The sequence below is a fragment of the Anser anser genome (assembly GCF_964211835.1).
Source record: "Anser anser genome assembly, chromosome: 2".
Lineage (NCBI taxonomy): Eukaryota > Metazoa > Chordata > Aves > Anseriformes > Anatidae > Anser > Anser anser.
The window spans coordinates 101,041,448-101,059,458 of NC_139721.1; the positions used below are offsets into that span (position 1 = coordinate 101,041,448).

The following is an 18,011-nucleotide window of genomic DNA, read 5'->3' on the forward strand; positions in this document are numbered from 1 at the left end:
GTGGAGCTGTGGGGGGAGCAGACAGCACCCAGATATTATGCATTAAAAAAATCTGGAGGAGCTGAAATTAGAAGCAACACTTAAAAAAAAATGAAAAAAAAATCCTTGCAAAAAGCAAAAATGATTGACCAGAATGGACTTGCAGAGAGAGAGCCTGTATTCCATTAGTGTCTCTTAATACAAAACAATTCCTTTGGAATTAGCATAAGTGAGAACAGAATTTTGCTCATACAGAAAAACCCATTCAAATACCCATGAAAATCAAGATGCAAAATGCAATATAGTGCCTGGCTGGCAGAGATGGATAGAGAGAGGGAGAGAGAGAGGAAGAGCCATTGACAGCTTAGAATTAGGCTTGTTTATCTTCAAAGAGTGCAAGCCCGAGCCTTGCGTGTTTAACCTGTTCAGCACCAGTGAGTAAAGGGCCTATGCTGCGAGGTACAACACCTTGCTCTGACAGAGCTGTGCATTCATCACTCCAGAAAAGAGGAAAAATAGTCCCCCTAGTGTACCAAGGCTGTAAAAAGCAGGAGGATCTCTCGCTCAATTCACTAGAGCTGCTACAAGCTCTCCTATGGCATTTGAGCAACTGCAGAAAGATGTTATAAAATCCTGTGTTCTATGGACCGCAAGGTTTGCAGTTTTTGAGGCAGGGAAACATAAACAATCATAAATAAGGAGCAGGAAAAAAATTAATGTGTGTTTTAACACATCTTAACTATGAAGTAATTGGCTTTTGCATTACTGTATAATTCTAATTCTTGCTGTTCTCACCAAGGAAATATATATTCTATTCTCCTGGAAGAAAGTAGAAACACTGTTATATACAATAATGCTGTTTTCACAACTTCTCAGCTTTGTACCTGGAAGCTAAATCAAGTACATTATTCTATCCAAAAGTACTGTTTTAATTTTTATTGTTTCAATTAAACAGGAGAAGCATACTGCAATAGCTGGGAAAAAAAAATCAATCTGAAAGATAGAAAGTCGTTGGTGTCACTGCGCACCACCACTTTTCCTGGATTTCAGAAATCCACTATGCAACTCAAAACACAGGCTTTGGATCCCTTTGAACTTGCAGTCTCACAAATTAAGTCATTGTTGAGCCTCTTCTATTTGTAAACCTTGACCATTGCCCCTCTCTTAATAGTTTTAGGGCCAATGGTGCAAGCCTGACCCATTGTGCCAAGTGCTGCTGTGGCACATAAAGCCGACGTGCTCTGACCACCTTCCTCTAGGGTGTGCTGTGGGAATTACACCAATAAAGAGTTTCAAATGAGATGAGAACATCTCTGCCAGGGATGCAGCACAGCTGGAGGGGATGCAATATTTGACATGCTGTCCTTCAACAGTTTTTCTCGAATTGGCAACAGGAGAGTGTGCCTGGCCTGCTGAGCTCCCCTTTGCACTCTGCTCTCCACCCCAGCCTGCCCTGGGGCAGATTACGAGCCACCTCATCCCCTCACCTTTTTTGATGGATATCCTGAGAGCTAAATTGCCTTTTGAGGAGAAAAGCAAGGGTATGTTTGGGGGGTAGGGAGACAATTCCTTGGTGTAATTAAAAAAAAAAAAGTAAAAAGACAGTCGTTGGCTGCCAGTTCTTACAGGCCAAAGGAGGGGCACAAAGGATGAGGGATGCCAGTGATTCATGCAGAAGCACTGGCTGGCCATGCATTTTTGTGGATTTTACACAGTGGACTGGCATTTCCCAGGAGAACAGGTTAATGATGGTAAAAGGAGTGGCAGCACAGCTCCTCCTGGGTGTAAGGAGCTCCTTCAGCTCTGTGTGAGGCTGGCTGGTTTGTCGGTGCACAAGGGCACAGCAAGCCCTTGTGCATGCATGTGTTTTTATGTGCACCACTGTGCTTAGCTGGGTGCTGCAACATGTGTCTACGCTATTGTCTTTGCTAATTAAAACCCCAGAGAAGTAATTGTGAGGTTGAGTTGCTCAGAGAAGTTAAGGAAATTTGAATGATGTTTGTGCAGATACATTACAAAAAGGCTCCTCTTGGAAAGAAACCATAAAATCAACATCTTTTAACTTTCCTTTCAGATTCCTGTACAGTATTTGCCTTCAGACTGTCTGTTTTTCCGGAGACAGCCAACGCAATCTCCTCTACTCACTCTCCCATTTACCAACTGCATTTTGGGCTGCTTATGATGATATGGATGTTGATTGTGGCTTTCACAAGACCGCCTGGATTTTCCACAGAGTCGTCCTGAGGGATGAAACCGCAGCAAATTCTCAGCTGACCAAAAGGCAGCTCAAGATACTCATTCAGTGTATTTTCTTCCATGAGTAAGAAGCAGATAAGATTTCAGCACAAATGGTGCATTTTAATTATGTTTATAAGTGAAATGCAGAGCAGATGTGGAAAGCACCATTTCAAGTATGCCTACCTCATCCCAGAGGCAGAGTTTCAGTGTTAACATTGCATCTCTCTCTAGAAAATGCTCGATTTGAAAAACTTTTAAAGCTAAAATATCTTGTTGGCCTAGAAGCACTCCTGGCTCCCTGCGCATCTAAGCGTGAATTCTTTTCTTGTATCTGATTTTTGAAATATGTACCAAAGCTTCCTTTCTTAACTTTTTTTTTTTAAGTTAAAAAAATATATTATAAAGACTAGAATAATGCAAAATAAAATTGATATATCCTGCCCATCTCACTCGCCTTAAAATAAATTCTCTCCTTTACATGCATGTGCGCACACACACACACACATATATATACATACACATATGTTGCATTATATTCTAAGCATTCCTGGATGCTGGATCTTAAGATTATATTGTAAAAACTATTCGACTGGTAAATGATGTGCCTACAATTTGGATATTGTTGATATTATTGCATTTCTTTGGTTATCACACACTAAGATCAATATTGTCAATACCTTTAAAAAAGAGATAACAACTTCAAAATATTGTCAGAAACTTATTTAAAATGGAAGGGGTGCATTATGTTATGCTCAGAGACCAGGATGCTTTTTTCTGCATTTTAGTTTCTGACAATCTTTGAAAACCAGCTTTTTTGGACCAGTAACATAAATGTAATTTTAGGAGGCTAGAAAAATGCACTAATATTTATAGGAAGCTGTGATGCAGCAAAAATTGTATGGGCTGTTATTCTAACCTATTGCCAGAGGACTGCATTGATCTTTGAAGGGTTAAAGTGCTACCAGGTTACATTAATGTCACCCTTCAGCAATCACTGGCCAATAACATATCAGCAATCAATGCTGTGGTGTGTTGTTCATGACACTCAGTTTTTGGAGACAAGTGGCTGATGTATTTTGACAAGAAGAAAAAAGTCTTGGAAATTCTTACAAATCTTAACTCAGAGAGGAAAATATATGAAACGAACTGCTTCCATTAGAAAAAATGGTAATGTTTGCCATCATAAGTAACAACATTTTATGTCAGTTCAGTGGAGCAGTGAATGAACCAAAACTCTGCTAACCTTCAAAATGGAAAGGATTCTGTAAGTAGGATTTACATAGTCTGAATATTTTATATTTTGAGTGCTCATCACAGCTCGCATAAACTAATACCTAAATATATATTTCAAATAAAGAGAACATTTAACTTCTGGTGGAGTAAAGGAGCAAGACACATTTTGGGTTGTGAATACTGATGCAGGTTCCGCAGCCCCTGCTTCCTGCTGTCTTGTTGGTAATTTTCTTCTACCAAGTTCTCCTAATTTGTGCATGTATGGAAAGGCAGTGCGAGGCTGTTCACTTTGACACAAAGGAAACTTAGAAAAAAAAAATTAATTAGGAAGTCAAACAGCCGTAAAGTAGAAGCATAGAGGGGAAAATAAAAAGCAGAGGCTGTGAGAGGATGCAAGGGGTTAAAGTGCTGACCACTGTCTGCATATATAAAATTATATCACCTTATCTGAAAAGTTTAGGCTCAAAAGAAAAGCCTCGGCTTAAAATGCCTTTTAGGTTTATTAAATCTTTAGGCTGAAGATTACAGCAAGTGTTTTGTCTTTGGTGAGTAGCTGTTTGTCTCACTTTATTTACTTGGTATTGGGTATTTGTCAATGTCATTTCATATCTGCAGAAAATTCATACGTTATATGGAAGTATGTATGTGTGTGAGTGTGCTGAAGGTCACATGACTGTTTCATCCTATTTGGTGGAGCAGCTTGACTTTTTTTCCCTTGCTTTTGGTGATGGTTGTGAGTGCAGAAGTTGATTGACAGATGCATGCCAGAAACCCCCATTCTCCTTTTCAAAGACTACATATGATGGATTGCGATCTTTCAGCTCAGCAGGACACAGGGACCATGCAAGCTGTAATTGGTCAGGTATGGAGTCAGCCATTTCTCAACTCCCCTTTTATTTTTTTTTTTTCACAAGGGTCTAACCATATGATTCACATAATTCATATTTACAGTACCATCTTTCTATCTGTATCTTCAGCTACCAGCGAGTGTAGTACTGAAAGTGAGAAAGGCAAAAGAACCACAATAATCTGGCCAGGGAATCATGAGTTAAACCTAAAATACCATGCTTTTCTTTTAATAAACCCAGTTTATAATTTGGTCTGAGCTTTGCCAAATCGAGCTAGTTATTAATTTACCTCTGTATTTTGTTTAAATGTGCTGAAGTAGAAGAACTGAAGAGTGAAAGTGTTCTGTTTGCTAGGGAGTTGCTTTCTATTTCTGATGCTGTTCATTATTCCTATATTGACTGTATTCCTGTACTACAGGCTGTGGATTTTATTTCCCTCTTTTTCTCTTTATTTCTTGCTTTTTCCTTTCCTTTCCTTTTTTTTTTTTTTTTTTTTTTTGTTCTTTTTTTATTCTTTTACTCCTAACCCAGATAATGTGTGATTGAGCTTGGTAAACGTAGTAGTCTTTGCTGCTGCGGAGGGACAGCCTGCAAATTAAACACTGCCACAATCTGAAAGGTCCAGGTGGTCTGCTCGTGCTTCCTAATGCAATCCAGCACAACAGCTTTAATAAACAGCTCTATTTAGTTCTCCCTCCCTGTATCCAGGGAAGGGAACTGGACTGGGGCTGCTGTGATGAAATGCCAGAAGAATATCTCTCAAAGGCCTCACAAGCTGATTTTTAGAGCTTTTCCGTTTTGTCGTCTTTGTCTTCCAAATGGGTCAGTGAGTCCTTCTCTTTCTGTTTTGTGATTTCTGATAAGTCTGTAGTTTTTATGTGTGTCTTGTAACTGTGCTGATTTGAGCTTAGCCAGAAGAGAGAAGAATCATTGTCTTTTCATTTGCTTCGAATAATAACCTGGAGTGGGGACAGAAATTAAATTATTTTCTCCTGTTGTACACGGAAGGCTGTTTTCCTATGAATGCAGCCAGAGTCGGAAGAGGGTGTCTGTTTTTCTTTTCTTCTAACAAAATCTTAAGTGCTCAACACTTTCTCATTAACCACTGCCTTGTAAATCAGTCTCTGGCAAAGGATATTTTTCGAACTCTCAAAAGTTTGTGTTTTTTGCATATGTTTCCAGTGTACTGAACGCATACTGCTGAAGTGATGACTTAGTATTTGTTTCCTATATATTGATACAATGGTGGAAAAATATGCATCTTGTGCACTGTTTTCAACTAAATCATGGCAAAGCACAGAAGTCCCTCAAAGCACATGGTTTATTAATACCATCGTACACAGTAATGCATTTCTAGGCGGAAAATGTCAAATATGTAATACCATGTTTACCACAGACTTTTATTGCTTTAAATATTTTAAAAATAGAAAATACATTTTTTATTAAAAATCCCCCAAACATTAACAGCTTTCTATTAGGCTGCCTTGCACCTAAAAAGTGGGGCATATTTGCTGGTATTACACTGCTTGAAAATATGTATTTTAGAGCAGGTTAATTACCTTTTTGTGTAAACTTGTCCAGTCTTAAAGAGAAATATTTAATGATCGTAAAGCAAGTGCAATGGCAAGGTTTTGTGCAAGTACAGTTGACAGAAAATTTATCCTGAAACCTTGATAAATCTCAAAGCTTGTGGTATCCCTTTAATGTAACTTTTTCTTTGGCATGTAAGAAAGTGTGAGTTAGCTGTTTTATATTTAAAGGTTGCTAGCTCTAGGAAAGTGATTTTGAGGCTTAAAAGGGTATGAGCATTTTTTTTTTCCCTGGGTGTAACATTGCATATTTCATCAATTTAAAAAAAAAAAAAAAAAGTTCAGTGAATACCTGGAAAAATGTTTATTGCATGTGTTACTTAATTTCATTTCCTAAAAATCAATAACACTTCAAAGAAAAATACATGTAGCTATTTTAGGTGACTAACTTATTCGTTTTATTTTGTTATAATTGATGGATTTAATTATTGTGCAACTTAATTGTTAGGTATTTCAAGCATTTTTTTGATCTCTGTGTATGCATATTTACCTATTGTATGTGTTAGTGGACACATCCAACAATGTTCATAAAACCACAAAATTTTCAAATATGTTTTTGATTTATTGTCCAGTGTTTGGTCATTATTAGCTATTTGTGAAGATAAAGTGAAGTTAAAAGAAAATTCTGGTTTTTGGTTGTTGTTTTATCATTATTATTATTAAAAAAAAAAAAGTATTCTCTAGTTATAGAAGCAAAGACTTACTTAAAACTTGGGAAGCACAGAGCAATCAGCATAATTACCATACATGACTGAAACTAGAAATACACTTTCATAATGTACTCTAATACTCAGCTGATAAGAGAAAATAACCATCAAAAGACAAACCTTATGCCATGAAATCTTGCCACATTGTAAGTCTGTATTTGGTATTGATAAATAATAAAGATTTGCATATTTGGGATGTGTATATTGCTAGAAGAGTCATTCATTTCCTGACACAATTGTTTTAGAAAAAGTTCTTAAGAGTCTTTTTTAACTTTCAAACCTCAGAAATCAAAACTTTAAATAAATGTTTATTATTTTCCTTTTTATAATTTCAGAATCATGATGTTTTTTTCTCCAGCTGTGAGAACTAATTTTTGTTTTAGCTAATCCTGCAGATATAGCTTTAAATTCCATCTTGTTTGCTGCTAATGGAGTGTGAACTTGTCTAATTAAAAATCCAAACTATACATGTGTATCTCTGCTCCAATAGAGATCAGAAACACTAGCAGTTATTTGTAGTTCAAACACTCGTCTGTGTATGACACGAAAGTAATAGCGGGATCATGCTGATTTAAAGGCATTTTCAACACGAAGTACTTGTTCATCATTAAATGCATTTTCCACACTTTTTTTTTTTATCCTTGATTTTCTCTGTCTCTGAGCACCAGTGTCCACAGTGGCTCCCACTGGTGATGGCAATGGTCAGCAGAGCGCTGCAATCCTAACCACTACCTGGCACCTGGCTGTACTGGCTCCAAGGTGCAGAACTGGATGCATGCCTTCCCTCTGGATTTTTCCTCCCCCAAGCAAGCAATTAAACAGCCAAGTACTCTGAAAAACAACCTCCTTGCCTAGTGTGTCAAGATCTAGAAGCTCATTGCTCATTGTGATTTTGATTCATAACTGGAGTGCTTGGAATGAAACCCCGATCTCTGACAGCAGTAGTCTGTAGCGTCCTTCCTTGCACACTGAACCATAATATCCATTATTTTTACAAATGCCTTTTGCTTTTAGATAAACAGTTAGCTGGATTTTGTGCCACATTCCATGTATAGCCTGACCCTACTTAAATGAACAGGTAATTAAACGTATCATGTAATTATTCCAAATATTTTTCTACCTTCCGTATTTTCTAAAAATGTGTGCTGTACCTTTTTCTTCTATTTTGCTTTTCTTTTTCTTTCCTTTCTTTCTTTCTTTCTTTTTTTTTTTCTATTTTTTTTTTCAGACCTGAGCTTGTGAGTGACAGGTTAGTTCATCAGCATTACAGCCCTCCTGTTTTTGTCTCATCTCATGCAGACAGGTCACCGTGTCCAATCACCCTTCTGGCTCTGCTGGCCCCAGGGGACCCAAGGCCAGCCTGCCATCTTGATCCACCGGCCTCAGGGCCCGGGCTGGCTGCACATTTCTGTGTTCACTGGTTCTTGCAAATATATGGGGGGTGGGGGGTGGAAGGGTGTGTGCGTGTGCTTAAATAAGATCTCTCTGAAGTGAGAGGAAGTAAATTAGGTAACACTCTTCTTCAAATAAGCATGCCTTTGTGATTATTATTGCGATGTTTGACTTTTCTTTCTACATGCTACCCATGTTTATTTTATATATTTCAATGGCATCCTCCATGTAACCTCATCATCTGGTAAAAGTTATTTATGCAAGGGTAAACACAGCTCTCTGCCCGTAGAGAGTTCTGCTCCGGAGCCCAGTTTAGGTGAGTGATACATTGCTTAGCCGAGGTGGGTCTTCCTGTTCTATGTTTTAGTTTCTTGGTTTGGGGTTTATTCATTCTTTTTTTTTTTTTTCTTTTTTTTCCCCTCCACAATTAAAGGGGACAGAGCAGGGGGAAAAATGCTTTGGAGAGACCATTCATTTCATGGTCCACTTCCAGAAGTTTGCTCTGTTGTCAGTATTGTTTTGTAGTGCAGATCACTGCATATCTGGGAGTTTAATTTTTACCAAACGAAAATTAGGTCTATAGTGTCAGTTTGTCTTAAGCATCTTTAAGTGATTCCTCTTGTAGTAGTAGAGAAGGTCCTTTTCTCTTGGAATACCCATTCCTGTCTCTTATACACAGGAGCGCCTATAACTTACGCCTATAACTTACGCAGAAAAGAACCAACTTACACATAATTTTAAGATGCACTTTGAGAATACATGAAGGAATTAGGTGCTTTCATCACCAGTTTGGGACAAATCCTGTTCTCACAAGCAGGACCAGACCCTTTGCTGTAAGCATGACTACTTGCATAAGTGAGGTCAGAGTATGTGTCCCCTTGTCTGCTCTGTCAGTGCCCAGCACAGACACAGCTGTCCTTTGCAGTCACCAGCAGTCGCTTTCCGCGCTTTAAGAAAGTGAGAGAGAGGTGTATGGACAGGTACAAGCTGACTGTTGTTTCCAGGAGTAGAGAGGCAGTGTAAACAATAAGAATCATGTTTGAGAAACTTCAAAAACATTCTTTTTTAATATTTATGAACAAGCTGGTACTCTGATAATGAAGCATTCCATCTCCACAGAAACGTGCTGTTTTATACGCTCTCCAGCATACTGTGTCCTTAAGAATTATTATTGTAAGGAGATGCAGGAATGTGGCTGTAATATTTTACAGTATAAATATTTGTTGTAGAGGAGTTTGGATCTCGTTAATTTAATATATGTAAATTCTTTGGTCGTAGGCCTGGATTCTAGCAAAAGAATGCATTTCTCTGTTGACTTTTCTTTTTACAGCAGAAAAGATGGATTTTATCATTTTCATTCATGCTTAAGAAGATTTTTCTTGTTTTCACACCAAAATCAGGTTTTAATTGAAATCAGCCCTCTAAAAACATCTTTATTCATTTTTCCTTATTGAATTTCTTTTCCTTTTTTTTTTTCTTTTTTCCTATTTCATGTACTTCTCTGCTGTCTCATGTGTTAGTTTGTGGGTCAGACCAATTAAGAGGTCAAAGCTCTAAAAAGATGTGATTTGTACTCTGTGTATATTCACTGTTATTCTAATTGTAAAAGAAAAATAATGTATGTCAGATGACCTTTAAATTGCTGGGCAAGCAACACTCGTCCAGTGATGTAGATTTCTATCTTTTGGCAATGTATTTACATTCAAGTACCTCTGTGTTTCCTAGATGGTAGGCTGATAAACTAAATATCAGTCTGGGCCACTTCTGTATGTACAGTACATAGAAGTGACCGTGCTGAGCCTCTTATCTCACACTGACCTGTAGCTGTAACAAGACTTTTATTTTTCTTCTCTGATCTGAACTGCAACTCAAATGGGAGAAAATAAAAGGACAATTGAAGACAAATTGTATATAGCATTTTCAACATTAGATGAGGGCATGGCAAAATATTCTTGTTCCTGTGATTTACATCTCTCAGTGGCATTTACTTGCAATGCTGCTTCTTTTCCTGAAATTGTAAAAATGGCAGGAAGAACCTCAGACCGCTCAGTTCTGAATATACACGTGATTATATCCCATTTAAGTTAACAGGACTTACGCCTCTACTTAAAAGTTGCTCAGCAACTTAAGTGCATGTAAGAAGTCTGCAGCTGCTGAATCTTTAGGTATGTAAGCAGCGCCTGCTGCCTCAAGCTGCACAGCACAGCACTGAGCTCAGTGGGACTCCTCACGTAAATAACACTTTCCAGGATCTGGTCCAACTTGCCTATTGAGTAACTGTCACAGCTAATAAATATAACTAAGCCTGGTTTAAATGCCAGCTAAATAATTGTAATGTAAACTCTTATAATTAGAACTGACGATTAGGATTAAAGATAGTAATTCAAGGCCCTTGAACATTTTTAGGTTTCAAGAATGTCAGGGCTACAGGTAAATGGACTATAGCTTCAGGGTTTTTGTTTTATCATTGGCTTTGAAACCTCTGTGATATGTAGGACTATTTCTTCAAAAGAGAAAGATTAGTTGTTGATATTTGCTACTGATTCTCTGTTGACTGGTAGTGCTGTTCCACAGGAGAGCTTTATCTAACTGCTAGATCAAAAGAAAATTTTGAAGATCAAGAAACTGTTCTAAATTCCTAGCCATTTTGAAAAGTGGTAGAGGCTTTCACAGCAAGCTGGAAAAAGAAAGTGGGAGGGGACACAAAAAGCTTTATTCCAATCCAACCTTACATTATCAATCACTTAAACTAAATATTCTTAAGCTATTTAAAATAGATTTTGTAGTTACTAAGATTAAAAAAAGCCTATTGTTATTATCAAAGAGTGGTACAATTTGTATACACCACACTTGATTATAGCAAAATTAGGTCCAGCAAGTTGTTATGCAGTCTTCCTTTCACTCACGTGCATAACAGCAATCAATGTCATTAACGCTTGTGCATTAAAGTTGAGGAAATGTGTTTTGGGGAAGAGAACTTTGAAACGTGATCTTACTCTCAGGTGTACTGCACAGCTGTCCTGTGCCCGTTGCTTGTGCCAGTAAGGATTTACAGGGCCAGATGCTGACACCTGTTCTTGTCAAAACAGGTGGGTCCAGTCTTGATGGGTTTTCATGGACCACCTTACTGTAAAACAAATCCAATAATTTGATAAGCACTGCTGCAAAATCTTACTTGCAAGAGTAACTTTTGCTCCTGTGATGTTTCCAGAAAGTGTTATGTGTAACACAGCAAGTGTTACTTGCTCAGCATGATCTATTTGGTCTGCTCTTTGCAGGATGAGGCTCTTAACCCACAAATGGGCATTGCAAAGAGAACCAGGTACTTAAGCAAAAAGAAAGTGTTAGAAAGGAAATTTATGTTACTTCAGTCACTGATTTCATCAAGTAATTCTTATTTTACAAGTTTGTAGCATTTTCAGGGCTTTCAGGTTTATGTGTCTGAAAGACATAATCAAAGAAACAAAGAAGACACAATCCAGCTGTGTAATGGCTTCCAAAAAGGAAATGTTATAAGGACAATGGTAAAAGACAAAAGTTTTTTTTTATTTTTATTTTTTTTGTCACCCCCTGCTATGGAAACAAGAGACTCAAGCAACAGAAAATAACAGGGCATGAACTTTTTACAGGCAGATTAGTGAAAATCGTGTTAATCTTATTGCAGAACAGCTGCTGTTAGACATGCTATCACAGACACTGCTGTATCAGAATATTGTCCTTTTTACCAAACTGTTTTTATCTCTAACTACTTTTCCACTTACTGAGCCAACCTGTGAAGCTCTAACACAGCTTTTACTTGAGCTTCACTCGCATTTCTTGTGCAATGAAGTAAGGAGAAGTTTTGCTGGAATAACAAGTCTATTTAAAAAAAAACAGTGACTTTGGCCCATTTCTGGAAGTTATGTTAAAAAAAAAAAAATTGCAGCACAGACTAAGACTGAAAGAGCAATATTCATGTTTAAGATATTTCAAATCTTGATCTCAAGCTTATGACTTAAAATCACTGTCTGCTATCAATGGCAAACAAGCAACAGCTTTCATTTATTCATATTCTAACACAGGTGATTAAAGGCTGTAATTTTTTTAAATTTATAAAAATAGAGAACTGTACCTGATTGCTACCCAATCCAGATTTAAAAATTAAAAATGGTTAAACATGCAAATAGCTGTAACATGGTTTAAGGCACACAATTCTGAGATATTGTGGTGATCGCTGTATCTGTTGGTATTGGAACCAGATGCTGCCCAGTGCTGAATGCTTTCAGAGTCCTGGACTTCCCACCAGTTTAAGACTATGTTCCAGCAAGTCCTGAATGTTTTCAGTGGCCTTTGAGGTAGGATTTGGCCCTGAAGGTCCCAAGGGAAATTTTTCATTTGATATTTTTTCCAGCTCAGACATTGTTAATGAAGGAAAAAATGAAAGGCTTCCCATGAAAACTAAGTGTCTAGTGAAAGAAAATCTAGGGAACAAACAGCTATTGCAGGATTTCTGGCCATAAGCCTTACCTTCCCCTCACTCTGCCCATCCCTTTCTGTGTACAAAACGTGCTTCACATTCTTCTAGTGGATTATACAAAGCAGAAATAATATCTGCAAACAAGAAGCTCTCAGTCTTTTGGAGGAAAGGTTGAAAGTTGTGGCAAATGCAAAAATGGCTTCTAATGTGGAAGAATAAAGCAGAGAACATCAAATTCATTTCACTTAGTGTCACTCATGATGATTTATCTATCTTTATAGTCAGGGCAAACTGTGGTCTCAGAGCTGAAACTTTTTTTTTTTTCCATTAAGAGAAAAAAAAAATCCACCATAAAACAGGATGTTCCAGCTTGGTTCTTACGTCCTTAGGGTTGCAATATTGAATTCAGAATTGGGGAAGCTTAATCTTGCAGCCAGATTTGACAAACAGTAGGTAGAAGTGTTGGTTTGTGTATCATAATATCCGTGGTTGGAAATAAAGAAAGATCAGATTTCTTCCAGGAGTTTGGATGTAGTACGGAGTTTGGACATACCACCTGCTCCAGCTTCTCACCAGAAAAGGCAAGAAAACCCATGTGTGTAAGTCAGCGAGCAAAGCTCACGCTTTCAAAGCCTGACTGAAGACAAATTGGAGTACATGTGAGGGTTTGTTAATGGATCTGAACACAGTTATCTTTTTGTTTGTTTTAGTGATGTTGCTTATTTGAAGGGCCATCATGAAACCATTGAAGCACATCCACAGACTGATCACGAAAGCTCACATCAGCACCATATTGCACATTAGACTATGTGACACTGAAGGCTTGGATGTCATCTGGCCTCAGTGGGATTCAGACAATCAAAATAATAAGCTAGTTTTCCAGCTCTACTCCATTAACCCTGGAGAGCAGGAGTCTGTGTGCAGGTAGGTGAAAACCTGGAGGCTTCATCTGAGATCTTAGGGGTTGATCAATCGACTCATTGGCCGCTGTTGGCCACAAGTAAGACCTGGGTTTTGAATAATCAGTCAAAAGAAGCACTGAAGCCTGGAGTTTCATTCCCTGCATGTATTGGCTGCAGTTTATTTTTTCAACTCCTGCTGGATTCTTAGCAAGAGGAGAAATTGAGGGTTGCCCCCTAACTAGGGAATTAGAGTGACCCTGTGATAAATTTTAACCCAAGAGGCACTGTGGATATTCAGCAAGCCTTTGTTCTGTTCTGCTCATCTCCTTATGCCAGGCCCATCACCATAGTTATTAGATCTCAAAGATTACGTTCTTTGATCTAGTGCTTTCTAAATCCTTAAACCACAGTTTATTTATTTAAAAGGTTATATCCAGCATTGGATTGGATTGTAAAGTACCCTTTGACTCTTCCATGAAGGACACAGTAGAAACACATGCTGCTGAAGGACTATTTCCTTCTGACCACAAAGAACCACAGAAATTTGTTGAATTAAGAACTGCACAGGAATCTGTGCTTTTAATCTGGTCACTGTGTTGAATTTTTTGTTTAACCTCATTGGTACAGTGATGTCATTCTTTTCTGATGAAACAGGCATTCATTAGGTATGTAGGTGAATCTCAGCTAGTCTCTAAATTAAAAACAAAAACAGCAAACAAACAAAACCTTGCAAAGTAACCTCACATTTCCCTAACAAAATAAAATCACACTAAACCCCATCCAGATGTTAAAAGTGAGTGTATTCAAGATCTGTTCTTGGGGTCTGTTTTTTGATCCGATGTTTACCAGTGTGAATCACAAGTAACTCTGCAAGGCTAAATATAGTTACATTTGGGTAAACATGATCAACAGCAGCTTTTAAGCTTGTTCCATCAGATTCAGAAGCCCTTACATGAGCAAATTTCCCAGTGTAGTCTACAACGCTTGTTTAATTATGAACTGTGTGATGTGACTCCCAAGCAAACCAGCAAGAAGGCGCAGAAAGCAAAAGAAAAGGACACTGAAATTGAGCCCAGTGTGCTCTATCCCCTGACTGATATTAATTATACAACATTCAAACTGGTCTCTTTTTTCCCCATCAGTCCTGCAAGGCAAACTGTAAGAATTCTCATGCAATTTCCCTTAATTCCAGAATAACCAAGACCGGAATTGGCACCTGAAAAGAGAAATCTTATTAAAAATAGCTATTATCGTTTCATTCTTTAACGCTTGTGTTTGGTTATTTTTCTTTTTTTGAGAAGCTTAGCCCCCGGAGATAGTAGCCTGATTCTACTTTACACTTAGACCTCTTTATACCATCTGGCAGTACAAAACAGCTGTAAAGTGGGTGTAAAAGTCATTCATTTATGTGTACTTCAAAGCTTCTATATTTCCAGAATGGAAGAAAATCACCATAGTGTAAATGGGAATCAGGGCCAAATAAATAGAAGGGAATTTCCATTTTTCAGATGGAAATGGAAAAGGAATAGGCAGAAATCAGACAGGGGGAAGAGGAGAAGGAATAAGACTTATTTAGTTGCAGACAGGTGTCCATTAACATCCATTCTTCTGGTCAACTGAAATGAAAAAAAAGAAAGGGTGAAAGGGCCAGATCCTGTTTTACCATCAACTCTACATTTGCTGGTAGTAATGAAAACATGAAAGAGAGGGGAAGTGAGCACCATCAAACCATAGTAGTCAGTAATTGACAACACAACCAAAACAAAGACTGCTTTCTCAATCAATCAAGTGCATTACTGTTTTAAAATGAGTATGATTCTGAGCTACCCACTCAACAGAACAAAAGGCTTAATCTATTTTTCTTTTTCCTTTTTTTGTTTTTTTTACCCATGGGCTGCATTGTAGTTCACTGCAACATTTGACAAAGATCTATGTTTCCAGAGCATTACTCAGTTAGTGTACCTGGATTAGTGAAAAAGAAAACAAATGAAATTCATAGGAATTAATTTCAGTTAAACTCCCTCTTTCTATACTTTATGTTGTCAGATGAATGCTTCAACTCGCAGTCAAAGGTGAATAAAAACAGCAAAACAAAGAGAGAAGTGAAACACAGAATGACAGTTATGCTAATGGGAAACATCTTAAAATTTAGGCAGACATGGGAAAAAAAAACCATTAAAATAACAATTTTGGGGTTGACCTAAGAGTTTTCTTTGAAAATTTCAGTAGCTTCCTACTCCATTTTCTTTTATAACCCTTTTAAAATAGGCATATAGGAGGCTTAAGAGTTTCTGTGAAGGTTGTGAGATTTTTCTCTTTGCTTCCCCATTTTGTGGAAGCCCAAGGGAAAAATATAGAAGGTGCTACAAGCCCTGCCAATAATTAAAGTAACTCAGTATTTCCTATCTTAAGACCTTTTCTGCTGTTGCTCTTAGTAGTTTCACCTAGTTGGCTACCTCATCCTGAATATTTTTGAAGACAATTTCAGCCAAAATACTTCAGCTGTTTACTCAGAGGTTAGGGAAATATGGGTTAGTTTTACCCATGTTGAAGACACTCCATATTTAAGAGTGAAAGCTTGAATTTGATGAGGAGTAAGAGCATTTTGTCTATGATATCTCTTTGGGAATCCCATGACAATCCACCCATGTTTGATTACATTCCAAGCTTTTGAAAAAAGTAGTTGGCACATGTTCACTTGGCAACTCCAAACAGCTATATCCCCTGAAGATTCACAGAAAAAAAGAAGCGTGAAAGTAACCTCAAAGTCATCAGCACATCAACAGGATCAGCTTATCTGAATCACATCAGACAGGTATTCGTCTAAGTGCTTCCTGAAAAATTCCAGCAATACTGATTCCACAATACCCTTGTGCTGTTTGTTCTGTGTTTCTCTCTTTAGCATGCGTTGTTATAAAGTTTTCCTTATGGAAAAATGAATCTTTCTTGCTCCAAGTTAAGCCCATATCTTCTCCCCTCTTTTATGGGTATAATTATTTATCCCTCTTGAAAGCTTAGCGTCTAACTTGGACTGTCTTGGAAAATGGTAGAGGTGGCACCAGGGACCATTGCTCTTCTGTGTGTTCAGTGACATTTTTGCCCGTCTGGCAAAGATGGTGGAACGCGAGATTTGATTCAAATGAAGACAGGACAAGAGCCAGGGAGGATACAGGCGTAGATTGAAACAAGGAGTCAGCCAGGACTAGAAACTGGTGAGCAAAGGAGAGGAAAAGGGGGAACTTGTCAAAAGACAGGGTACAAGAGAGGTTGGGAACTGGAAAGAACAGTAAGTCAGTTTGTCTGTGAGAAAGCTGAGACCAGAGGGGCAGCAGGGAGGGGACCAGACCTGCCTGGGGACATAGGCTGAAATGGAGAACCTGTGGGGCAGGTCCCCTCACTGTTCAAAAATTTCAGCTGGCAAATCCCATTGGTAAAGTGTCTCAGCTTTCCCTTAAAATTACTGCAAGGCTATATATGCAAAATATGAACAAGAGTATTTCAATTAAGTCACATAATTCAAATGAAATATTTGTACAGTTATAATGTGTTTTCCTTGTAAATATGTACAATAGCCTCTTTAGTTATGAAAACAACTAAGGCTTACATAACTGTAAAAACACATTTTGTAGATGAGGTTCCTTTAGTGTGACCTGTGCACTTCTGCACTGTTTTCATAATAGTATTTGACAACATAGATACTATTTTATCATACTTCTTTCTGAATATTATATCTGATATATAATGGGCTTTGGTTTCCAGAAAGGAAAGAAAAAAAAATATTACAGGCCAAATTCCAGAAAACGCATACTTGATTTCAAATTATTTTTCTTTTTTTTGGAGGGGGGTGGATTTTACAGAAAAAAGTAACTTTGAATTTAGTACTTACTATCTTTGATGGGAGGAGAAAATCTTCTGAAACTTCTTTAGCTTTTCTTTAGCATTATTTACAATTGCAACTATACATAAACTAATGCATGATTAGTAATAGAATACTACCATATTGAAGGAAAAGTAGGAATAGGTGGCTACTACAAAACACTTATGTGGAGCAGGGTGATACATACAGGGAAAGAATTAATTGTCAATAAGGAGGTGTGAAAAAAAAGAAGAAAAATGGAGATGCAGAGAGAAAGAGGAGTATAGCAGCTATAAAAAATACATTTTACTTAGGCTGAAAATTCCAATTGTTTTTTAATATGTTTGTTACAGTTTTATATAGTGATCCAGCACCCATAGACCTTACAAGAGTTGAAAATTTAGAATTGAGGATAATAGAAATACCTCCATATTACATCTTTTCTCTTCAACTTTATCTATTCAGCAGTTGTTCAAAATAGAAGCTTGTAGTAATGGTACAATATATGGGGTTTAAGCAGGTGTAACCACTTAGAGACAAGTATAAAAAGAGGGCTTGAGCCTATCATTTTTATGTTCTTTATCACATTTTACAAAAAACTTTTAGTTGTTTCTACTATTAATGTTAATTGCTTAAGTTTAGCTTTTCTGTCCTAACTCAAGACAGGCATAGGAGTTGTGTAGTGACTAATTAGCACCTATGATGTTTCAGATAAAGGCTACAAAATCAAGAACAAGCCTATAAAGCTATACTTAAAACTGACTGACTCCCAAACTTGTTCTGTTAATAGAGATATTGCTGCCTGTAGTAG

At 37.5% G+C, this 18,011-nt stretch overlaps 1 protein-coding gene across 2 annotated transcripts in view; it reads left to right on the plus strand.

Annotated features, from left to right (window-relative positions):
- Nucleotides 1–4,192: 4,192 nt before the first annotated feature.
- Nucleotides 4,193–18,011, plus strand: part of POU6F2 (POU class 6 homeobox 2) — a 328,223-nt gene continuing 314,404 nt past the window's right edge. The window contains exon 1 of one of the 2 annotated variants that reach the window (XM_083823117.1): nt 4,193–4,312. In XM_083823117.1, coding sequence (XP_083679243.1) covers nt 4,208–4,312 — 105 coding nt within the window. In that variant the 5' untranslated portion in view covers nt 4,193–4,207. The remainder of the gene's footprint in view (nt 4,313–18,011) is intronic. The other variant, XM_083823118.1, reaches the window with a different exon arrangement.